Source organism: Eretmochelys imbricata, chromosome 5 (genome assembly GCF_965152235.1).
Source record: "Eretmochelys imbricata isolate rEreImb1 chromosome 5, rEreImb1.hap1, whole genome shotgun sequence".
NCBI lineage: Eukaryota > Metazoa > Chordata > Testudines > Cheloniidae > Eretmochelys > Eretmochelys imbricata.
The window spans coordinates 80,239,720-80,265,505 of NC_135576.1; the positions used below are offsets into that span (position 1 = coordinate 80,239,720).

Sequence of the window (25,786 nt, forward strand, 5' to 3'; positions counted from 1 at the left end):
AGATTCTTTCCAGGACACTAAACAACAGTGTGTACTAAATAGTTATATTTTTGCATTAAAGTGTACTCTACATTGAATACTCATATTTTGATAGCTCTGCTGGCATTAAATTTCCCAATTAAATAGATTTTAAGAGCTGTTGCTGTATACTTGAGTACAAGGAACAAGATAGGCTACTTGTTTGCTTTTTTTGAAAGCGTTATAAAGTTCGACATTTGAACACGGCTCGAGAAAACAAAGCAGTCCCACATTCATAGGTAGGGTTTGAAGTTATCCCTCGGCTAGATTGGTGCTTTTCTCAAAATGATAGGGGGGTTGGGTTGGGGTTTTGTTTGGTTGGTTGGTTTTTGTTTTGTTTTTAAACTTTCCTGCATGTTAGTGAGAATGCTCTGTGTTCTTTTACTGTTGTCTTTAACTTGGGGCTTATTGGTGGGTTCTACCATATGCCCTGATAAGACTTTATAGCGACACTCTGTGCATTTTGCTGCATCCTAGGAAACAAGACAACTTTTTGAAATGCATATCATGGAAAGGGTTTAACAGAAAAAACTATCTATTTATGTTAGCTATTTATAGAACTGATCAGAAAAATGGGGGGGAGGACTTTTGTCAATTTCAAAACAGTAAAAATCTTCAAAGGAGAACTTGGATACAACAGTGACTGGTGCTATGTAGACATTAGCTGATCTAGAAGGTTATTTTAAGTTTCTATGTTAGTATGACAGAAAGGAAAAGACTGACTAGATTAAAGTTCTAAGTAAACAAGAGTGGAGGCTTTGCTTTTAGTTTTCCCAAGTATGGTCAAAGATACAAGAATACCTATTGTTAAAGTCTTTATATGTTAAAATCTAAAATTAATGATTGAAGTACATAGCAGACAATTTTCTTTTTTAGGTCAGTTTGTAGTGGCTTTTGTTTTTTGACCCTCAGATAAAGAGAACTTCTCTCTCTCTCTCTCTCTCTCTCTCTCTCCAGTTCAGATGGAGAACATGGTGCAGAGGAAAAAAAGAAGGGTGGAAAATCACCCAGCCTGTTGCCACAGACCCCTACTAGTGAGGCTGAATGTTTTGATGACCGGAAAAAAGCTGGTGCCACTAGGTAATGTCAGAAAACTGACTAACAGAAACAGCAGCAATAAAAATTGCTGAGACCCATCCCAGAAAACTGGTGAGAAACAAGATAAATATTTAGTACACATAAGGTCCTGACAGTGGCCCTGCTTGTGCAGCTGCACAAGGGAATAAATGGGATATCTGATGCTCACTTGTGCCAGCTATTGGAACACAGAAAGGAGCATTTCAGGGGAAGAGCAACCTCTTTGGGGCTCCTACACCCAACCTCCTATACAAGTAGGTGGGAGAGAACAGAATGAGGTAGGTAGTGGGCAGAACCATGGCTTCAAAGCCCTTCTGTGCACCAGCTAGCACAGTTATACTGGCATGCCAGGGGAAGTACACTGCACAGATCTAGACCTGGTGCAGGTTACTTCCATTGCAGAACAGGGAGAGACTGGGAGCCAGGCTGTGTCTGGCTCCAGGGCTACTCCTGGTGCAGCACAATGTTGTAGAGTCCTTTACTCATGACAAAGGTATAACTGAGCCCTGATATGGGATCCCTGTGGTAAGAATCTTCTGTCTCTTCAGCCCCTCAGTCACACCATTCTTACAGGGAAACAGAGTTCAATGATAGAAATATCTGTAGCAGGATGTACTAGGTCTTATAAAAAAGATAAATCAAAGAGTTTGGGTGGCAGGGAATACAATAACTCCTACAAAACAAAGGCTGTGATGGCTTTAAAATCCCAGTCAAACAGCTAGATGACTTGCTCACAACCATGGGATGTAAGTCCTAATGCCTTGTCTTCTTGCCTGTTCCTTAGATGACCAATGCAACAACCAACCTAGGATCACAAATTTGCTTAGGAGGCAAACACACATGAGCCTATTGCATCTTCTTGCACATACTGTGTGTTCCCAGCTTCTTCATGTAAAACTCTTGAGGAAGTACAAGAATATCCATGGTAAACTGCACCTCTCCAGTCAGACATTTCTGTCCCAGGAAAAATTTACCAGACGGTCCCTGTACAGTGTTTTTTTTGGTTCGGTTTTTTTTGGTAGGGTCAATATTCTTACCATCGTTCAAGATTTGAATCCAATAGTGAATATATCAAATGACACACATGATGACTTCCCTTAAAACAAGGACTAGGGATCACCCAATGGAATTAATAAGCAGCAGGTTAAAAACATATATAAGGACTGTGCATTTTGTGAAGAAGTACTTCAATCTGTGAAACTAATTGCCAGGGCATGTCATGAAGGCTTTCACTATAACTGGGCTAAAATAAAATTAGATAAATTCATGGAGGATAGGTCCATCAGTGGCTATTAGCCAAGATGATCATGGATGCAACTCCTTGCTCTGGGTGTCCCTAAGGCTCTGTCTGCCAGATGCTGGGACTAGACGACAGAGGACAGATCACGCGATAATTTCCCCGTTCTGTTGATTCCTTCTGAAACATCTAGCATTGGCCACTGTCAGAAGACAGGATACTGGGCTAGATAGACCACTGTTCTGACCCAGTAAGGGCATCCTCATGTTCTTCTATTCCAAAGAAAAGTCATAGTCTTTGCCTATAAGGTGAACAAAGTATACAAAAGAAATGAACAGTAGTTAATTTATTCCAAACCACAAATGAACATTCCCTCTAACGTTAAAAGGCTTTTCATCGATCTGTGAGACTTGCCATGTTCTGAAATTGATGTTAGCTATCCTTATCCACTTTGCTGTCATCAAGAGACAAGAGAATAAGAATGACAGTTAACAAAGGATGAATATGTGCATAGACAGAAATATACATCCAGATGGTAATAAAACTAATGAAATGACACTAAGCATGGTATTAGGAATGTTTTCTTACCCTCAGGACAAAGATCAGTGTGGACAGCCCCTTCCTGACAACAGATATCAAGAGTGACTCCAAGCCTGAAAGGAAAAAACATGCCTCAAATCAGGTAATATAGAGATAACATGTGTTTTTAGTTAGAGTAAATGACTATACTATCATTGTCTGGCCCAGTAACAGCACTGTTCATTGTACTGTAATGATATTTACAGTGCCTTTGAGATTGAGTGAAACATGGTAAGTGCAAAAGGTGAAGCCTTACTACCAAGTACAGCCACTGAGGATTTGAGACAAAGGAACAATCTTTAACAGGAGCAGAAGATGACTTTTCCAGTTTAGTTCAAAAGATTTTAGAATGTCATTCTTTTGGAAAAGTTCACCCGTGGGATATTCTCTCTCTCTCGTCTCCCTTGCCCTTTGCATATCTATTCTAAATATAACACATCTACTTACTGGTGCAGATACTCTCATGTGGCAACATCTAGAACCTATATTTCTCACTTTGAAATGTTCTTTGAGGTTTTTTTGTTTGCTGTCCTCTGATTAAGCTGGAGTTTGGATGTAGTTTTGCCCCCAGAGTTGAGTAGTGTTATTTCCCCTCCTGCCCTGCCTTTGTAAATTTCTTCACATCACATACAGATGGTACAGCTGTAGAAGAAAATTCAGCTCTAACTATGGAGTTACTAGTGTCTCCTTCTCTATCATCTCTGCAGAAGATAGTGCTTTATTCAGACAGCGGAGCTGGAGGACTCTCTCTGTAAAGTTAGTGAAAAGCTCAGTATGGATGTACCACTCTCACACCACTAAAACTAGTGCTATCTTTCTGTTGTATAAAGGTTGTACAAACACAGATAAAATATCCATTGAGCTCTCTTCTCTTGAGGTGTTTAAAAGAAGAGCTATAAGGCAATTTTTTACTTCCAGAACTGGTGAATTTGAGAATAAGGGGGTATTTATTCATTTAACTGCATTTCTGTAGCACTAATCACCATAGTACCTGAGATATAGAGCAAAGGTGGGAAAACTACGGCCCGCGGGGGACCGTCCTGCCGGGCCCCTGAGCCACTGGCCTGGAGGCCTAGCCCCCGGCCCCTCCCCTGCCGCCACGCAGGCAGCACTCTGGGCAGCGGGGCTGCTTGCTCATGCTGGGCAGCACGGCAGCGGGGCTGGCTCTGGCTGGGCAGCACGGCATGGTAAGAGGGCTGGGGCCAGAGGCAGGAGGTCCCAGGGGGCAGTCGGAGGACAGGGGTGGTTGGATAGGGCAGAGGTTCAGGGGGGCAGTCAGGGAATGGGGGGGAGATTAAATAGGGGGAGGGGTCCTGGGGGGGCAGTTAAGGGCAGGGGTCCTGGAAGGGGGTGGTCAGGGGACAAGGAGCGGGGCGGGGGGGTTGGATGGGTTGGGGTTTTGAGGGGGGCAGACAGGGGGCGGGAAGTGGGAGGGGCAAATAGAGGGCAGGGCCCAGGCTGTTTGGAGAGGCACAGCCTTCCCTACCCGGCCCTCCATACAGTTTTGCACACGATGTGGCCCTCAAGCCAAAAAGTTTGCCCACCCGTGGTATAGAGGATGCTAAAGGAGAAAGCAAGTGTGCAGATTAAGGGGGGGTAAATATATTTTTATGAAGGAATAACCAAAATGTGTTCTGTCTGTGTTTAATTTTAGTTCAAGGCAAATGCTCACTATCACAAGCTATTTCTGGATGTTCCAACTACAGAGCCACTGAAGCAAAGTAAGTACCACACCATTGTTTTATCTGTCCCAGAATGCAAAGTGAATCCATGACAGGACAATGGAAGCTGTCAGTTGTTCATTTACGTAGTGGATCTAGAACATCTGTTATAAGAGCAGTTTAGCTGAATGGATTTTTTCAGTGTGTATCTTGCTGTACTCCTCAATGGAAGGTTTTACATTTAAGTTCAGAATGTGTAAGAAACTTCCTGAATTCTTCTTAACTCATTTGTCTCATCCCTATTTACAATGCATTTTTAATACCTTGAAGGTTTATCAGAGTTCAGACTCATGAAGGTTTGAGCGCTAAAGATTTTTCTGTGCATAACTAACTCTTTCATGTGCTTTAAAGAGATGTATCAATTTATTTTTATGAATAGCACAGGATATTTTTAAAGCACCTCTGCTCATCTTGTGGTTGCCAATCCTGCAGGATCATCCTGGAGCCTCCAGGAATTAAAAAATAATCTTTAATTAAAATTATGTCCTGTGATGAAACCTCCAGGAATACATCCAAACCAAAATTGGCAACCCTAGCTGGACTGCAGGTATTAAAGGTGCTGAATAATCATAGAACTGGAAGGGAGCTTGAGAGGTCATCTAGTCCAGTCCCCTGCACTCATGGCAGGACTAGGTATTATCTAGACCATTCCTGACAGGTGTTTGTCTAACCTGCTCTTAAAAATCTCCAATGATGGCGATTCCACAACGTCCCTAGGCAATTATTCCATTGCTGAATCACCCTGACAGTCAGGAAGTTTTTCCTAATGTCCAACCTAAACCTCCCTTGCTGCAATTTAAGCACATTGCTTCTTGTCCTATCCTCAGAGGGGAAGAAAAAAAATTTTTCTCCCTCCTCCTTATAACAACCTTTTACGTACTTGAAAACTGTTATCATGTTCCCCCTCTGTCTTCTCTTTTCCAGACTAAACAAACCCAATTTTTTCAATCTTCCCTCATAGGTCATGTTTTCTAGACCTTTAATCATTTTTGTTGCTCTCCTTTAGACTCTCTCCAATTTGTCCACATCTTTCCTGAAATGTGGCACCCAGAACTAGACACAATACTCCAGTTGAGGCCTAATCAGCGCGGAGTAGAGCGGAAGAATTACTTCTCGTGTCTTGCTTACAACACTCCTGCTAATACATCCCAGGATGATGTTTGGTCCTTTTTTTTTTTTTTTTTTTTTTTTGGCAACCGCTTTACACTGTTGACTCATATTTAGCTCATGGTCCATTATGACCCCCAGTTCTCTTTCCTCAGTACTCCCTCGTAGGCAGTCATTTCCCATTTTGTGTGTGCACAACTGATTGTTCCTTCCTAAATAGAGTACTTTGCATTTGTCCTTTTACTGAATTTCATCCTATTTACTTCAGACCATTTCTCCAGTTTGTCCAGATCATTTTGAATTTTAATCCTATCCTCCAAAGCACTTGCAACCCCTCCCAGTTTGGTATTGTCCACAGACTTTATAAGTGTACTCTCTACACCATTATCTAAATCATTGATGAAGATATTGAACAGAACCGGATCCAGAACTGATCCCTGTGGGACCCCACGCATTATGTCCTTCCAGCATGACTGTGAACCACTGATAACGACTCTCTGAGAATGGTTTTCCAACCAGTTTTGCACCCACCTTATAGTAGCTCCATCTAGGTTGCATTTCCCTAGTTTGTTTATGAGAAGGCTATGCAAGACCATATCAAAAGCTTTACTAAAGTCAAGATATACCACATCTACCGCTTTTCCCCCTCTTTGCCCCCCCCACCTCCACAAGGCTTTTTACATTGTCAAAGAAAGCTATCAGATTGGTTTGACACAATTTGTTCTTGACAAATCCATGCCGATTGTTACTTATCACCTTATTATCTTCTAGATGTTTGCAAATTGATTGGTTAATTATTTGCTCCATTCTCTTTCCGGGTACCAAAGTTAAGCTGACTGGTCTGTAATTCCCTGGATTGTCCTTATTTCCCTTTTTTTATTATTCTTTTTAATGTTTATAGGTTTCACCTGTGCTCTACAGAAAGAAATTCTGTACCAAGGAAAGTTATTTATATCTGAAAACTGGATTTGTTTTCATTCCAAGGTCTTTGGTAAAGACACCAAGGTTAGTAGCATCTCTGTGTACAAAAAGCAATGAAATTCTCTGGGATCTTGGTGATTTCTAGAAATTGACGCTCTTCTAATATGCACAAGTGGTGTTAAGCCTTTTATCTTCTTGCCTGAGCATTACTGAACACTAACAACTATATTGCAGTAATATCCAAAAGCACCAGTCAGCCATTGTGCTGTGTGCAGTCTCAAAAGCCCAAAGTCAAAGTTGGGGAGGAGAGCAAGAAAAGGCATTCAATATGCAGTGATCACAGTACTGACAAGCCCACATCTTGTTTGTTCCATGTCTGAATTTTTTTAATGTTTGTTTATAATTACTTGTACTACAAATCTAGAGGTGTTGGGAGGATGGTCTGGGTAGAAGTGGAAGAGAAGAGAGAAATAAAAAGGGGATGGAGGAGAAAAAGAAGAGAAGCACAATTGACAGGGTGTGGTTTGGGAGTTGAGGAGGTGTGGGAAGGTAGGGGAAACACATTCTCCCAACCACTGTTGTTACTCGCTCTGTAGAGTGACTGAGGGAGACCACTGGACCCAGTGCTCTGTATTCTTGCCTGTGGGTGTGCTGGGAAGGGGAGAGGTGGGTTGTGGAGGTTTCAGACTTATCCCTGTAGTCAGTACTGGCTGTTTTGGGAAAGAGATTTTCATGTTTGAAGTTAATCTAGTTGTTGTATATCAAGGTATGAAGGCTCCAAGTACGTCTTGGGCCCTGTTACACTAGGCACTGTACATATGGATAATAAGAGAAGGTCCCTGCCTGAAGAGATTTCTGTTTTCAACATGAATTTTGCCCTTACTTCTTGTCCTTGGGTTCCCACTGAAACAAATCAGTGTAGCTGAGTTTTGGGGGGTGGTTCTTTTTAGTGGGAATACTGTGCTCTGAACGTTTAAAATACTTGTACATTTCCTTGAATGAGAATCAGATTTAGATGCACACCCTTTCCTCGTCCTATAATTACTAGGATGCTGATGCCATACCTTTCGACTTAACTTTTTAATCCATTTCTCTAACTATCAGCCCAGGAAGGAAATCAGGTCAAAGGCCTTAATAGGACACACCTGATATTTGGAGGAATTTTTTTCAGAATGTAAAATAGATTTAAAGAATGATAAATTGTGGTTCATAATAGTAGCTTATTGCATTTGCAAGGTGTGCTATTACATGACTCAGGTAACTGAGGTACTGTTTGTTGTGAATTAATAGATTGCTTTAGTCATAGTTAATTTTTTGACAAGAATGGGGAAATGGCACAAGTGTTTAATAACAGCCATAGAGAGCAAATAAGGAAGCTGAAATTAACAAAAGGGTCATGTTGTGCCACCCTTGCTCATTGAGTACAAACTTCCTTGGCATGTAGTTCCACTGAAATTAATGAGACTATTTGTAGAGTAAGCTGATGCTCAGCACAAGTATCAGTGGCAGATTTTGGCCCAAACTGAAGTTCAGCTTTAAAGTATGCAAGCTAACATACGTGAGGAAATGTAATCTGATACGTACTCAATGGGAGGGATAAACCTGGGAAGTCAGTAATGCGGAAAGAGAGTTAAGAATTAGACATTTAGCAATGTGTTATGATTTCAAAATACATTATAGTTTGGGGGTGACATATGGGACACAGAAACATCCCATCATAGTGCATGGGGCTATACAGTGTCTCTGTATATGATTGTGATGCAACTGCACCAAAGTTACCTGTTGGAAAGATACTGAGAAATTGAAGGAACTCAGAGACTAGTAACGATGATTAGCAATCAGGAAGGACTGACCTACAAGAAAAGACTTAAAATAAACATTCATAACTTTGCTAAGTAGCAGCTAATGAACCTGTATGCGTGCATGATAAGCCTACAAATATTTCACAGGTGCCAACAACAAAAAGGGGAAGAGAATAGGAAATGTAATTAGGAATAATATAATAATGTTCCATTGCTTGGAACTCTTAAAACTAGTCTGACCAAAAACAGGAAAACTTGTCATAAGAAACAATTCCTTACTGAAAAGGAGCTGGACTACACAATCTAATGGATGTTTTCTATCTCTAACTTCTGTTTCTATAAGGTAGTATTGTTTTAAGCCCTGAGAAAGGTAGCTATTTCAACTAATCAGTTCTCAGAGTATGAAGTATAAGTGGCGAGTTCTGGTATGACTGATTTGTTCTGAGTAGCAAAGCCCTATTTGTTGAATAAGTAAGAGGTTTTTATTGCAATGCTGTTTAAACCTCAAAAGATGATTTAGCAGGTTTCCTCCTGGTGCCTCTCCAGGTAGCCACATCTTGGTACTGGAGCCTAGCAGGCCCTCTTCTGGGCTGTGCAACAACTACAAGTGTGGTTCCCAAGAGTGAATCACACTTCTGATTGTTGTCCTGCGTAGTTCTCTACTTGTTTTTTTCCAAGTTGTCCACAGTTTCAGTCCTCTGGACAGTGAGTATTGCAGATGGATAGCACAGATGGGTAGAAGTGAAATGGTCTCACAGTGATTCTCCCTGGTAAACAATTGCTGGCATAAGAGTGTAGGAAATGGGTATTCCATCCCACTTAGATTTTTTTTTTCCTCTTTTTGAACTAGGATATCACAGCTAATATCGGCCACCAAAATAGTATGAAGCAGAAACTTCATTAAACTTTAGCACAGTAGGAATTACTCTATTTGATGAAGTTTGCAGAATATCTTTTTAATTGACCTATTTCTATTTATTTGATAATGCTGATATGGAGTCATTTTCCAGAAAAAATTTACAAACAAAGCCCTGTTCAGAAATTCTTACCATCTAACTACACAATATATGATACAAACAAGGGGTAAAGGCATAGGTACTGGAATTAGAAGTTCTGGGGGTGCTTCTGCACCTCCTGGCTTGAAGTGGTTTACATCATATACAGGGTTTACAGTTTGGTTCAATGGCTCTCAGCACACACACCAGACAAATTGTTCTAGCATCCCTGGGGAAAGGTAAAGAAAGCAGGTTGAGGTAGACAGGCAATTTTCAGTAGAGTTTTAAAGAAGTGGGTTAGAGACATTCTGGTCTTAATGTGAAAACAGCATAGTAAGCAGGCAAAGTAGAAGTTCATGTATACACACACACAAAATTGAGAACTGGAGGTGGGCCAGAGTTGCAAATTTTGGATCCAAGCCTCCCAAACCCTCAAGGGTTTTGAACATGAAGCTTTGATTCAGGTCCATCTCTTTTATCAATAAACTTATTAGCAATGGCTTTTGATCAAAGTGGCCTTGACCTCTTCTCTAGCCTTTAGGGCGAGGGTAGAGTATCCATTTGGTTATCCATCCCTAAAATGATGAATGACAAAATGTCATACCCAGGCTAAATATAAGCAAAAGTATTGGTGATGATAGGCAGGTTAGCCAAAACATAATGAGAGACCATTTCATGTCTCAGTACTGCTTTCCTTAGAGGCCCTTCATAAACAGAAGCTAACAACTAAAAGATGATAGATTATTCCATAAATAAAGTCTATTTCAATTTATTATAATTCTTTGTTTGCAGTACTATACTTTCAATTCAGTGCTATGAAAGGTCATTTATTAGCCAAATTTTAGACACATTCCCCTCTCTCCTAATCTCTCGCATGTCTTAGCCCTGGTCTACAGTACGGGGCTAGCTCGAATTTAGCCGAGTTAGGTCGATTTTAAAATGAATGCGTCTACACAACCAACCCCGTTCCATCGACCTAAAGGGCTCTTAAAATTGACTTCTGTACTTCTCCCTGGTGAGGGGAGTAGTGCTAAAATGGACCTTGCTGGGTCGAATTTGGGGTAGTGCAGACACAATTTGATGGTATTGGCCTCCGGAAGCTATCCCAGAGAGCTCCAATGTGACGGCTCTGGACAGCACTTTGAACTCCGATGCACTAGCCAGGTACACAGGAAAAGCCCCAGGAAATTTTGAATTTTATTTCCTGTTTGGTCAGCGTGGCAAGCTCAGCAGCACAGTTGACCATGCAGTTCCCCCAGAATTGCAAACAAGCTCCAGCATGGATCAAAAGGGACACACTGGATCTGATTGCTGTATGGGGAGAAGAATCTGTGCAGGCCGAACTCCAATCAAAAAGAAGACATGCTAGTATATATGCCAAAATCTCACAGGGCATGGTTGAGAGAGACTACAACAAGGACACACAGCAGTGCCGCATGAAAGTCAAGGAGCTCAGGCAAGCCTGCCAAAAGACAAAGGAGGCAAACGGTCGCTCCAGGTCAGAGCCACATACATGTCGCTTCTATGATCAGCTGTATGGCATTCTGGGGGGGGGGACCCTACCACTACCCCACCACTGTCCATGGACACCTGAAATGGGGGAGTCTCACACAACAGGAAGGAGAATTTTGTGGATGAGGAAGAGGAGGAGGAGAATGCGCAGCAGGCAAGCGGTGAATCCGTTCTCCCCAGCGGGCAGGAGCCAATACCCTCCCAAGGCGGGATCCCCAACCCTGAAGCCGGAGAAGGCGGCTCTGGTGAGTGCACATTTGTAACTACAGTACAGGGTTTAAAAGCAATAGTGTTTAATGTTTGATTTACCCTGAAGAATTAGGATGCATTCGCGGCCAGTACAGCTACTGGAAAAGTCTGTTAACGTGTCTGGGGATGGAGCGGGAATCCTCTAGGGACATCTCCATGAGGCTCTCCTGGAGAAACTCTGAAAGGTTTCTGGGGAGGGCGGCCTTATTTCGTCCTCCATGGTAGGACACTTTACCACACCAAGCCAGTAGCAAGAAGTCTGGAATCATTGCAGCGCAAAGCATGGCAGCGAATGGTCCTGGGTTTTGGTGGTATTCAAGCAACATTCGGTCTATATCTTTCTGTGTTAGCCTCAGGAGAGGGATATCATTCATGGTCACCTGGTTGAAATAGGGGAATTTTTGTAAGGGAACAGTAAAAGGACCCCGTTCATGCTGGGTTGTTTGTGTTTGGCTAAAAAGGACCATCCCGGAGAATAGCCACGCAGTGGGGTGGCAGGAGGTGTGTGCTGCACATTCACCCGAAAACCACGGCCCCTCCTTTTAAATGTGAAACCAACCAGCATTCCTTGCTATGGGAAAGGATGGCACTGCAGTTTGAAACCATTCCCACATGTTATGAACACAAGTGCCAACTTTTGTTGGTGTCGGTGGGTGCTTGCACCCTGGCCCCACCCCGACTCCGCACCCTCCCTGCCCCTGTTGGATCCCTCCCCAAATCCCTGCCCTGGCCCCACCTCTTCCCCAAGCACACTGCATCCCCTTCCTCCCCCGTCCCTTCCAGGCTTGCCACGCGAAACAGGTGTTTCACGGCACAAGTGCTGGGAGGGAGAGAGGAGAAGCAGGATGCATTGGGCCGCTCAGGGGTGGAGGTGGAGCGGAGCGTGAAAGTGAGCTGTGGGGCAGGGAGCTGCCGGTGGGTGCTCCACACCCACCAATTTTTCCCATGGAGTCGGCGCCTATGGTTATGAAGCTGTAAGAAGCCAACCCCGTTTACCCTTTGGCTTACCATGGCTGCCTGAAAACCGAATTCTGTTGCCCAGCCATTTGTGATATGTCACCATACCGGCAGGCGCTCAATATAAAAGGCAAAATGCGATCTTGTACCTAAAGCACATGTGCTGTCTGCTGTGAATTGCTTGATTCACTATGCAGAGTCTCCCTTTTGTTCTCAGAAATGTACCATCTTAAATTTTACTCTCCCTTTTTATCTCCCCCCAGATGCAAATGTTTCTATGCTCCCTCTATCATCTCCGTCCCTGAGGTTATCACAGATTAGAAGGCAAAAAACCATATTTTTGAAGCTTATGCAGTGCTCCCACACTGACAGGGCACAGCTTAATGCATGGAGGCACTCAGTGGCAGAGGCCAGGAAAGAATTAAGTGAGCGCAAAGAGCGGAGGCAGGAGGCAATGCTGAGGCTAATGGGGGAGCAAATGGACATGATGAAGCATCTGTTGGAGCTGAAGGAAAGCCAACAAGAGCACAGACCCCCGCTACATCCATTGTACAACCGCCTGCCCTCCTCCCCAAGTTCCATATCCTCCTCACCCAGATGCCCAAGAACGTGGAGGGGAGGCTCCAGGCACCCAACCACTCCACTCCAGAGGATGGCCCAAGCAACAGAAGGCTGCCATTCAAATAGTTTTGATTTGTAGTGTGGCTACAATAAGCAATGTGACCTTGTCCTTCCCTCCTCTCTCACCCGGGCTACCTTGTCAGTTATCTCACTTTTTTTTTTTTAAATTAATAAAGAAAGAATGCATGGTTTCAAAACAATAGTTACTTTATTTCCTTTGCCAGCTGTGATCGAAGGGGGGAGGGTGGTTGGCTTACAGGGAATTAAAATCAACAAAGGGGGTAGGTTTGCAGCAAGGAGAAACACACACAACTGTCACACTGTAGGCTGGCCAATCATGAAACTGGCTTTCAAAGCCTCTCTGATGCGCAGTGCGCCTAGCTGTGCTCTTCTAATCATCCTGCTGTCTGGCACCAGGCAATTTGCCTCAAACTTCCACCCCACCATAAACATCTCCCCCTTATTTTCTCAGATATTATGGAGCACACAGCAAGCAGCAATAACAATGGGAATGTTGGTTGCGCTGAGATCTAACCTAGTCAGCAAACAGCGTCAGCAAGCTTTGAAACATCCAAAGGCAGATTCTACCACCATTTTGCACTTGCTCAGCCTATAGTTGAACTGCTCCTTACTACTGTCCAGGCTGCCTGTGTATGGCTTCATGAGCCATGGGAGCAAGGGGTAGGCTGGGTCCCCAAGGATAACTATAAGCATTTCAACATCCCCAACAGTAATTTTCTGGTCTGGGAAGTAAGTCCCTTCTTGCAGCTGCTCGAACAGCCCGGAGTTCCTAAAGATGCAAGCATCATGCACCTTTCCCAGCCATCCCACCTTGATGTCGGTGAAATGTCCCTTGTGATCCACCAGTGCTTGCAGAACCATTGAGAAGTACCCCTTGCGGTTTACATACTGGTTGGCAAGGTGGTGCAGTGCCAAAATAGGGATATGCATTCCGTCTATCATCCCACCACAGTTAGGGAACCCCATTGCAGCAAAGCCATCCAGTATGACCTGCACATTTCTCAGAGTCACTAACCTTGAGAACAGAATGTCCATGATTGCATTGGCTACTTGGATCACAGCAGTCCACACAAGTAGACTTGCCCACTCCAAATTGATTCCCGACTGACCGGTAGTAGTCAGGCGTTGCAAGCTTCCACAAGGCTATTGCCACTCGTTTCTCAACTGTCAGGACAGCTCTCATCTTGGTATTCCTGCACTTCAGGGCAGGGGAAAGCAACTCACAAAGTCCAAGGAAAGTGGCCTTATGCCTGTAAAAGTTTCTCAGCCACTATGAATCATCCCATACTCGCAACACTATGCGGTCGCACCAGACTGTGCTTGTTTGCCGGGCCCAGAATCAATGTTCCACTGTATCAACCAGCCCCGCTGCCACCATGATGTCCCAATTACCACAGCCCGTGCTTTCAGGAAGTCAGAGTCCATGTCCTCATCACAATCATCCTCGTGCTGGCGTCTCTTAGCCCAGTTCTGCACATACTCCAGGATCATGCGCAAGGTATTTACAATGCTCACAGCAGCAGCAGTGAACTGAGTGGGCTCCATGCTTGCCATGGTATGCCGTCTGCATGGATAACCCAGGAAAAAAGGCGTGAAATGATTGTCTGCCGTTGCTTTCACGGAGGGAGGGAGGGGCAACTGACAACGTGTACCCAAAACCACCTGCAATAATGTTTTTGCCCCATCAGGCATTGGGAGCTTAACCCAGAATTCCAATGGGCAGCAGAGACTGCGAGAACTGTGGGATAGCTACCCACAGTGCACCACTCCGTAAGTCGATGCTAGCCACAGTATTGAGGACGCACTCTGCCGACTTAATGCGCTTAGTGAGGACATACACAATTGACTGTATAAAATCTACTTCTATAAAATCGACCTAATTTTGTAGTGTAGACATACCCTTAGTCTGACTGATGCAGAGTCCAGAGAGAAGTGTAAATAACAGGAATTCTAACAGGGTGACCATTCCATCCTCTGTATAGCCTAAAGTATCACATCTGCCTGTCTTGCTACCAGCCAGTCTTTTATTGGAAATAGAGCCTGTACTTCATGCTCCTCTAGTAATATGGGATTTCGAAGTGGAGCCCATACCAAACCCCTGAACTAAAACACCCTGAAACTTAAGAGAAGTCCTCATTAGAAACCAAACTTTGTGATCAAGCATATGATCTTGCTAATGAAGCTGTATGGAACTATAGGAAGGAAAAGTATTGAAAGTACTGACCTATGTAAAGTATAATTTGCAGGTGTATTTGCAAAAAGGATGAACAGCATACATGGAGATGTGTTTATATTTAGCATGGGTTGGCTAAATCCTTTTAGTTATGCTGAAAGATCTGAACCGTTTACTCAGCTGCTTGTCACAAACTAGGCACTGTATAAGTAGTGGGGCAGAGTTTGAAATATGTTGATTCTTTGACCTGTATCTCCTGCAATCTATGTTCTGGAATGTTTCTTTTCCTAAATAGTCTGCTACGGGACCTTGCTTCTTTTACACCGTTTGCTGACCCGCATATTCTGCAAAATTAGAATAAATTCAGACCTCTTCTGAAAACTCTAGACCCCAGAAAGGGGGAGGGGAATTGCTTTTGTTTCTTACATGCTTCACAAACTTTTGTTAGAGTAAAACATAGCTGATGAATTAACATTTACACTTGAGCGAGATAAAAAAAATAGTTCCTTACCTCAACCCACACCTATTGTGTGTAACAATCAAAACGAGGCCCTGGAAAAGATGAGCTAGTGTTTCAACATTCTTGATCTATGTTAGTGGATTGGTTTTCACACGAACTGCTACTTGTATATAACCAATAAGGTGACTGCAGTATTATATTATTTTGGCATTCTAACAATGTGATCATTTCATTTCAGATTAGTATTCCTGTGTTCTCCATAACACTAATAAAGAAAACCAAAACTGCCCTTCTGGTGCCAAATGCTCTGGTCATAGCAACAGTCAGTGACCGGGTAAGTGTGGGGTTATCTTTGACCTCTCTTGCTTTCTTCTCTACTTATTCCTAGAATTTGTCATGGTGGAATCTTGAGGGAGCAGTTGCCAGGTGGCTGTTTTAGAATATAGAGGCACAGACCAGTCCCATGTGGCCATTTTAGTGTTACACAAAACCTAGCCCTGCAGGATTTGACCAACTCTACAGCCTGAAGCACCCCTCTGAGGGGACCTTCTCTTTGCCTGTCCTGTGGGAAAGGGGTGCTTCAATCTTCCAGAGTACCATATTTCCCCTGGGACCCACAGGAGATGCAGCTTTTCAGGGTACTGAGAGAGGAGAGGGGTATAGAGAAGCAGGGCACCAGCAGCTCTCCATGGACCTGCAAACCTCCTAGATTACTACATGGCAATCCAGGATGGAGCTAAAACAGCTGAGGAAATGAACCTATTTTGGGGGCCCTTTATGAAGCTGCAGGGAGGCCTGTCCAGTGGCTGCAGGGCTTGGAGGGAAAAGTATCATCTACTGGATCATCAGCCCCACCTCCTACAGCACCTCCGACTCTGCTTGGTGATCTCCTGTCTAACCAGTAACAGTCTAATTTAGTTCAATTCCAACATAATAGCAGCCCATGTTAGTATTCAGGATTGTTTCTTCTTTTTTGTTGTCTTTTTAAAAATATCTGAGAATTCCTACAATATCAATGGAAGGAGTCTGATTTTCAATATAATTTGACCAGGGAGGGAAGGGTAAGGCAAGTTGATTTCCCCCCCTCCCCCCGAATTTGAGTGGGATGGGGAAACTATACTGCAGCTATTCTTATAGTCCTTACCAAGCAAAATTTCTGAATCTTACCTGGGTGTGGACTGCAGGCTTTGGCAAATTATGATAAGCCTTGTCCACATTTCTTTGTAAAACTCTTAAACTGTGTTCTTTACTTCATATCTTCTAGGCCATGCTTTACTATCTGCAGGCCTTTGAAAGTAATTGCTGAACCAGCAAGTGCACCCTGTTAATAATTGATAAGATGAAACTAGTGCAAAATATTTTTTCAAACAATAATTATGTAAATTATTACTTTTGTCTTTCAGTACATATTTGTCTCCTTACTCTCCAGAGACACAACCTACAAGCTATTAAAATCTGTCTGTAGACACTTAGAGGTAAGTATTGACAGAGTGAAGTTGTGAAGCTCAGTTATGTTCCTTATGACTGCTTTATGACTGCTTTTTATTTTAAAGAATAGCAATTAGATAACTATAATTATATATATAAATATTATATTATTTATTTAAAAATTGCCTTTCAGGATATAAGTGTTGGCAACAGTCCCAATCCTTCTTCCGCCGAAAACAGCTTCAGGGCCAATCGCCCTATGACCCTGTCTTTGGTAAGATGGTTTATTTTGCTTTTGATAAAGTTCCATTTATTAAAGTCCAAATTGTCCAAACTCTTCTCATGTCTCAAACTGAAGGAAAGCTTGACACACACATTCTGTCACCTCAGAAATCTCTGAATAAACTGCAAATGGTCGGTGATACCAGCATAGATGTAATCTTCGCTCCACAAGAACGATGCATGAATAGATGTGATGTCTGTATATATGCTCTGTGTATGTAACAGTGCCCGTTATTAAGGTCTGTATGTGGGCTGTGTGGTGACTTGCATTTTTCTTCCTTTCCACATGCCTATATTTCCAGCAGTCAGTCTTTCACTATCATCTTTGCTAATTTAGAGTTGCAGTAAGTGGCTTCCCTTGCCACTGAAGGCAGAATAACAGGCTTCTCAAAGCTTCCACTTGCAAACTTTCCCCTACATGCCGGGTCAGTTTGTTGGTCTGAAGAAAAGCTGCTGTTCAGGAACTGATGTCAATAACCAAATAGTTCAAGCTATAGCTATACTAAATTCTTCATCTATAGAGTGACACCTTTTTAATTTCTGCTACTCTTGGAACGGATTTCAGATACAGGTAATCCAAAGTAATGGAGTAAAAACAAATAATCTTCATAATTTTAGGCCTTGCGTGTTCTTTTCCATGACTTTTTCGTCCCTTCAGGATTTCAATGAAGACTACTCAGATCTGGAAGGTATAGTGCACCGTCGGAGACAAGAGTTGGAAGAGTCTAGTAGTACTGGCTCTCAGACCCCTGAATCAGAACACTTCCAAGGTCAGCATAATCTCAATATTTTAAGACTGAAAGTATTTAGAGCAGTGTTTTCCAAAATGTGGGGTACATCCTCCAAAGGTCAGGTGACATGAAAGTTTAGCCCTGAGAGTACAGATGGACGTCTCAATTTCTCCAGAGTCTCAGCTTTGATTTAAAAAAATTGTGTCTAGCTGTCCTGGGTTGTGAAGAAAACCTTCAGAACATAATCCAAGTGTAACCAAGGCAACGACATCTGCCGAAGTCTGCTGGCAGCCTGAAGCAATGGTTCTGAGGTGTGAATTGCACCATTCATTTCAGTGGGTGCTAAATCAAATGCTAATGACCATGCTTTAGATATCCACATTCCCCATCAAATCATTTAGGAATGGAGAGGAAGTATCATACTATGAAGATCTACACCGTGTTTTCCCAAAGTGTGGTTTGGGTGGAGGAGAGGAAAGGACAGAAGATGGATAAATTAAGATAAGTAGGCCTTTAACATTACATCCAGCTTCCAGCCATTGGGCGGTGTTATCCCTTTGTCTGCTGATTAGAGCACTCTCTACTATCAAAAACTTTCTTTGCATGTAGGTACTTACAGATACCTCTTAACCTTCTTTTAAATACACTAATAGATCAAGCTGCTTTACTCTTGCTTCAGGCATATTTTCCACACTTTGAATCATTCTTGTAGCTCTTTTCTGAATCCATTCGAATCTTTTAACCTCCTTTTAGAAGTTTGAACACCCGAACTGAACCCAGTAGTCTAGCAAGAGGAAGCATGATCCAGTTTAAGGTGCTAGACTGGAATTTGGATTCAGTTCCCTGCTCTGCCTCAGACTTCCTGTGGGACCTTAGACTTCGTTTCCCAGTTCCCTATCTGCAAAATAGGGTAGTAGCATTTCTAACAGGGATGGAGTGAAAATAAATACATTAAAGAATGAGGCACTCAGTTACTATGGTAATGGGACATATATAACCACCATAGATAGATAGTAATGGTCTCAGCAATACCGTATATAGAGATAAGACCACTTCCCTATTTCTACTTGGTATTCCCATTTGCTAGGCTTCTCAGAGTATGTCTACGCTCCAGCTGAGAGCATGCTTCCCAGGGCGAGTAGACAAGACATGCATTAGCTCTACTCAATCGAGCATGCTAAAAATAGCCATGTAGCCCTGATAGCACGGGCAGTGGCTCAGGCTAGCCACCCGAGTACAAACTCACCTGGACCCCTTCGGTATGTATTTGGGCACCTAGTCCAAGCTGCCACCCCCAGCTATACAGCTATTTCTAACACATTCGCTCAAGCAGAGCTAGCATGTGTCTATCTACTCACACTGGGAAGCAAAGTGAAGCACTTGCACTTACATTGTAAGTCTTTTTGTACAGGGCCAGCCCTATGTTTTTTGTCACACAAGGCACAAAATATTTTTTGTGCCCCCAAGCATGGTAACTTGCCACCCTGCAATGTTGGCACTCAGGGCAGCCATCCTGGTCTCCTGCCCTGAGGCTCGGTCTGTCTTTGCAGAGTTAAGGGCATTAAACTCTGTTCCTAGGATCAAGAACCTAATTTACTTTTCACTTAGAGTGACTGGGGTGATTTGTATATGCGTTTGTACAGGAAACCAGATTAAGTTCATGAAGTATTGTCTACTGCATTAATTTTCAGTTTTATATGTCAAGTAGCAATGTAACTTTCTCCTTCTCTGCTGATCCATTCCTAATATGAACAGCTGAATTCCTGCTTTATCCCATATAAGTTTAAGTAAATATGTGCTTTTGTGTCATGGTGCTAGATAGACAAAACAAAAACTATGTATCCTTGAAGCCTTGGGAAGTATCGCAGATGTTTCAGTTTTTCCACCATTTTATTAGAAGAGGCTGGCTTTGGCCATATGAGCTTATTCACTCAAGGTTCTTTGAACAGTATCTGCAAATGCCTCAATATATACAAAGTTATCCTTCCTTAGCTCTGTGTTTGCTTGATGTAATTGCTTTCTGTAACCAGTCATCCCAAAACATCGCATGAGGAAGGCGGGAGGCAGAGAGGATTTTGTTGCATCCTTCAATTATAATGGGAATAGTGGAGTGTCAATCTTTGCAATCTAAAGAAATAAGGCAAAAATCTGCTATGTTACACTAGTGTAAGTAGTGCCAATGTGCCCTGAGTGTCTAGTACTTAAGTTATTTTACACCTCTTGGGCCATTCTGTGTTCTACCTTGCAATTCCAAATCATTATCTGTATCATATGAAAAGTCATTTTAATAACAGTAACTTCAAATGAGGCAGTGTATCAATCCTCTTTTGTTTAGAATAGCCTAAATTATTTTTGGGAAACTGTTCTGTGCTAGTCAGGAGGTCAGACTAGATGATCACAATCATCCCCTCTGGCCTTAGAATCTATGAATCTATTAACTGGGTTAGGTTTAATATAGCAGGGCTTTTTACTTGCCACAAAGTTTTATTTCCCCCCATGTTTACCACGTGGTTTCTGAAATGACTATTTGGTGGTGTTAGGGAGCAACAACTAAACTGCTGTGTTGCTACCACCCGCTGAACACATTTCAGTTTCAGCTCACATTTCCATGGCAGTATGGCTATCTCCCCAGTTATATGGCCAGCTTTTCTAATACTTGCATTCTCTAGGCTGCTTCAAGAGTGTAGAATTCTGTCCTGCAGGAACTAAGAACTTCCTTGTACCACTCTATTCAAAGTGCACTTCTCTAACCTGCTTTCACAAGTAAAAGCCCAGCATCCCATTTTTAAAAAAACTAGCTTAATGCATTATTGCGACATACTCAGATACCACAGTTACAGGTATGCTATAAGAACCTGAACTGAATAGAATTAGTTTAATTGGATTCCTAAATATAACTACCATCCAATTTCCAGCAAAATAAATTGGCAGTCAGAGAATGGCTGGTCAGTGCGTGGCTAATGGCAGAACCTGTGCTTTAGTCACATTGACCTGATAGTAGTTTTTACCAAAATAGCAAGCTATTATTTTCAGTGCTCTTGGTTTCAAAAGGGGAGGTTCTAGGATTAGTAACCATGTCATCAACATGTCACTTCCACTCATAATATAGGAAACCTTCTTTTAGGACTAAATATTTGTTTGTACCTTCTTGAAGAGGAGATAGGAGAGTAATTTTCCAAAAAAAAAAAACAAAACATATTTCCTTTTTGCTTTCCTCCAACAAAAAATTAATAGTGGACACACTTGTGCCTCTGCCCAACACATGCCTGCATCCAAGTTCTTAAAATTCCAAGTACTCAGATTTTGTGAGAACTCAATTGCAAGAACAAAACTTTAATTTTAATTAAATAAAAAAGAGAGAGCCACCCTTTAGAATATTAGGAAGCAAGTGTGTTTATTGGAGCTATCCTTTTTAAAAGTAGTAGTGATCCAATGCCCTAAAGTTCATGATATTGCTACTGCACTGGTTTGGATCACTACTATAGAATATTTGTGTCTAGTATTTGTACATGTTCTTCACTGATAACTGGCAATGCTCATGAGCATTACCATCTAACTTTAAACTTGCCAAAGGAACTTGAAACTTGAATACATTATAGCAAAGCATTTCACCACTGCTTTTTTTTTTTTAAGCTTGTAAAATATGTTGAACTACTATGCAGATTGTACTAAAATCTTAAGATGAATCTTCTAATTAAGCCACCTGTATCCAGATCCCAGAAGGGCTTCCCTTCAGATGTTCATATTGGGAGAAACTGTCTTAGCTGACCTTAAACATTTTCCTTTGTGCTTCATTTAATTTAAAATCCAATCTTGTTTTTGACAGATTACCATGTCATTGAGACCCAGACTCATCTGAAAGTTGCCAAGGCAGAAGCAAAGTCTATCCATACAGACCTACGCAGTAAACATATGCCTGAAGGAACAGGCAGGAACATTCCCAGAAATGGTAAAGAACCAAAGCTAGATCTTTAGCTGGTATAAATTGGTGTAGCTCCACATAAGTGCAGGCCAATTTACATCAGTAGGGTATCTGTCTCTTACTGTTTACATCCTTTGCCACATATTTGCAAAGTCTCTTTTGTTGTGCTACGTCAGTCCAGTTTGATCAAAATAATTCTGTTCTTCTCACAACAGGCCAGACTGGAGCCTTTGGATTCTTCCACAGAGTGAAGTCCCACAGATTTTTGTCTCTGAACCACATACTTGTTATCTATGCAGTTCTGTAAGTGAACAGTTCTTTACTAAGACCATCAGAGTCTCCTCATACCTTTATTACACCAGTCTTACAACAGGGCTGATTTCAATGGAGTTGCACCCCCACCCAGTGTAAAACTAGAAGCATGTTTAAAAGCGGGTTTCTTCATTCCTTCTTGTTTGTGTACCAGTAATAGGATTTTACAGTAAAATGTGTTCTGCTGCATAAAAGCCAGCAGAAGAATACCATTTCTTGTAAACTTTCTAGATTGCTCAAAGAAGTGCTCCAGGGTAGGTGTGGATTTTCTAGCCTATGCCCTAGAGAAACCTCTGTGGTGACTGTGACAGCTAAGTTTAAGAACACTAAATAAATGTCCACCCAAATAACACTTAGCACTGCTGTAGACTCTAAGGATGAGATTTTTCAAAGCTACCTGAAACATGTGGGCACCAGATGAATTGAGAGTCCAGTGCTCTAAGGCAGCTTTGAAAATCCCACGCTTGGAATTGTACAGTGCACAAATAACTTTATTCATTGATTTTTAAAACGACAAGTATTATCAAACTTCTTTTTGGATACATCTGTCTGAGGGTACTATGTTCCAACTAACGCAGTTGTCTTGTCCTTTATTTTTCCCCTGCAGTGTCTGTGTCCTAGTCCTATCTACCTTCTACATGAGATATAAAATCAATGTTCTGGAGGAACAGCTAGTCTCCATGGCTTCCTTTGTTGCCTCCCATATTAATGAGTAAGAAGACATCATTTTTAAAGGAGAATAATAATCTTCTGTTTTACACGCTAAGCCCTGCTGGACACCTGTCTTCTTCAAAACCTCATGATAATTGACAACAATTTAGTGCTATGCAGTTCTTGAGCCTGCATTAGTCTCATCTCATAACTTCTTCTGTTTCTCAGGAGCATTGGGGTAAAAGTACTTCAAGAGAATTTAGGTATAACCTGGATTTAAGCAAATTTCAGTTAATTGGGACTAAAGGTGACACAGGGTGTTATGGGACAATCTAGAGTTGGACTGTACCCTCCCTTCAAAGAGGCATATTTCAGAGTTCCTGAAATTGGCTGTTCTGCAAAGGAAGTCTGTATTCTCCAGGTGCTATCTGGCTAGCTTTAGACCAGGGGTCTAAAACACACAGCCCACAGGCCACGAGTTATTTCCTGTGGCTCAGCATAGCTCCTCTCACCCCCCGCTCCACCTCCTCCTCCTTCCACCCCCCCACACCCTAGCACACCATGTCCTCTAGACAGTTCTTTGGCCGCACTTAAGACTTTCCAGGAGGGAGGGGGGAGAAGCGGGGACACAGCGCGCTCAGAGCAGGAGGTGGAGAAGAGGCAGGGCTAGGGTAGGGATTTGGTGAAGGGGTTGGAATAGGGGCAGGGAGGGGGTGGGGACTTTGGGGAAGGGGTTGGAATGGGGGCAGGGAAGGGGCAGGTCCTCATGGAGTGGGGGGTGGGGCCAGGGGCAGAGGGGGGCGCTTTTGTATCTTTGTATGAAAAGGTTCAGCAATGCAGCCCTCGGGCCAATGTACTAGTCTTCATGTGACCCTCGTGGTGATTTGAGTTTGAGATCCCTGCTTTAGACAGGTCAGAACCTGCAGGCAGGTTTGTCTGATTGTGTGCACTGTGGGGAAAAGGGTTCCTGAAGGTTTGGGCTACCTTCATCTTCAGGCTACACCCCTCCTACTGCACCAGTACCCCATTTTGTGATGCAGCACAAAGGAAAGGAAAAGGTTTACTCCCTCAAGAATTTGGACTGCTCTGAGTGCCAGTGTGGCCATCATCAGCATAAATTAGAGCAGGCAAAAAGTCCTTTAATTTACAGCAGCCTCCTGAAGGGCACCTATAGACTGCTACACAGTTCAGAGCAGGCTGGAACCCCCCATAGTGCTGTGCACTATGGGCCTGCCCTCTCCACCAGAAATTGTTAAGGCCACTTATGTCTGCTGTGCGTTCGCTAGGGGAATTTTCCCATGACCCTTGTGGCCCAGTTCCATTCCCTCAATGTTGCAGCAGCATGCAGAGCTCAGGTCAGGGGAAAATTTTGTCCCCAGTGGCTGTTTTCTTGCTTCATAGATTTAGGTCTGATCTACACTAGAAGGGGTTTGCTGGTATAGCTATACTGGTATAATTATATTGGCAACCCCCCCAACTGGGGACATAGTTTATATAGATGGGGGGGCGGGGTTGTTTTTTGGGTCTTTTTGCAGGTATACCTTATACCAGTTTTTCAAATAAAATAAGCTATACCAGCTCAAGGACATTTTTGTCATTATAACTGTGCCTACACTAAGGCTTTGTCAGCATAGCTATGTTGGTAGGGGGCTTGATTTTTTTCCCCATACTCCTAACTGACATAGCTCTCCAAGCAAAACTTTTAAGTGCAGACCTAGCCTTAAACTGTAAAATATATTAATGGGGAAAGGGGAGAAGCAGCTAGGAAAATACAAGGTTTCAGAGTAGCAGCTATGTTAGTCTGTATTCGCAAAAAGAAAAGGAGTACTGGTGGCACTTTAGAGACTAACAAATTTATTTGAGCATAAGCTTTCATGAGCTACAGCATCCGATGAAGTGAGCTGTAGTTCACGAAAGCTTATGCTCAAATAAATTTGTTAGTCTCTAAGGTGCCACAAGTACTCCTTTTCTTTTTAGGAAAATACAAGTAATTCAGTTAATGTTAATGTCAATATCAATAACCTAATCCACTAACTCATGAATATTTATTCTTACTGACTAGTATGTACTCTGAATAGGACTATATTGCACTAAAAACATAGAAGACGTCAGATCTAATAAGCATTTATTTCTAGTACAGCCACTGTGGTTTTCAGGGATCATTCAGTGCTTAAGGTGCTTGCAGGAGATCAAGTTTATTCTGTGTTTGCTTCCAGTTGGCTGTGCTTAACAAGAGCTTCACGGTGCCCCATCCAGACTCTGTCTGGTAATCTCAGCCATTGAAGACACAATCCCCAATACCACACCAATAAACTCTCATCTGCACTTTCAGGTGGTTTAAAATAGATTTCCATGCACCAAAACAATGGCCTCAGTTAATGGAAAAGGCAATAAAAAGTAAGTAGTGTGTGGAGACTTTGGATTAACCCTTCGGACCCTCCAAATAAACATTCATCATCCTGGGTAAAAGGCAGTGAGGTACATAGTATATTTATAAGCAATTCACTGACCCTCCTGAGGTACCTAAGCAAACACAGGGCCTGCTCCTCGTTACATCATAGTTCCCTCTCCAGGCCCCATTTCTTTGCTGTTTTTATAAACAAAAAAACAAATAACGTTTCCTTTGCCAACCTCATTCTGCACCTACCTGTTGTCGGGAGGCAACCTAGTCTTCAGCACAGAGCAACTGGGGGCTCTATGAAAGTCTGACAATACAGATTTTTCCCCAGGCTCCTCCTACATTCTGTCTGCTGGAAGCACATGATTCCCGAGCTCAGGGAAGGAATGGGACCCAGCAGGTCCCATTCTCCTTAAGAGAGCCAATTAGAGAAGAAATAGTTATTCCACAGCAGGGCAGAGCACAACTTGCTTCAGCTAGGGCTCCTGACCCAGCACTGGTCTAAGCCCCAGAAATTTAAGATCCTATCCAGACATAGCAACGCCTAATCGCTGCACCAAAACCATAGCTAGTGGGGTTCACAGGTGGATATAGTAGGGGAAACTGACTAGT

The 25,786-nt window shown here is 42.6% G+C and overlaps 1 protein-coding gene across 3 annotated transcripts in view; it reads left to right on the top strand.

The window, feature by feature from the left end:
- Positions 1-25,786, top strand: part of GRAMD2B (GRAM domain containing 2B) — a 52,237-nt gene that overhangs the window by 20,315 nt on the left and 6,136 nt on the right. Inside the window, exons 2-12 of one of the 3 annotated variants that reach the window (XM_077817384.1) lie at positions 976-1,098; positions 2,927-3,014; positions 4,566-4,632; positions 6,641-6,744; positions 15,689-15,784; positions 16,854-16,925; positions 17,072-17,152; positions 17,819-17,930; positions 21,718-21,840; positions 22,029-22,116; positions 22,733-22,837. In XM_077817384.1, the coding sequence (XP_077673510.1) occupies positions 976-1,098; positions 2,927-3,014; positions 4,566-4,632; positions 6,641-6,744; positions 15,689-15,784; positions 16,854-16,925; positions 17,072-17,152; positions 17,819-17,930; positions 21,718-21,840; positions 22,029-22,116; positions 22,733-22,837 (1,059 nt within the window). The remainder of the gene's footprint in view (positions 1-975; positions 1,099-2,926; positions 3,015-4,565; positions 4,633-6,640; positions 6,745-15,688; positions 15,785-16,853; positions 16,926-17,071; positions 17,153-17,818; positions 17,931-21,717; positions 21,841-22,028; positions 22,117-22,732; positions 22,838-25,786) is intronic. The other 2 variants (XM_077817385.1, XM_077817386.1) reach the window with 2 other exon arrangements.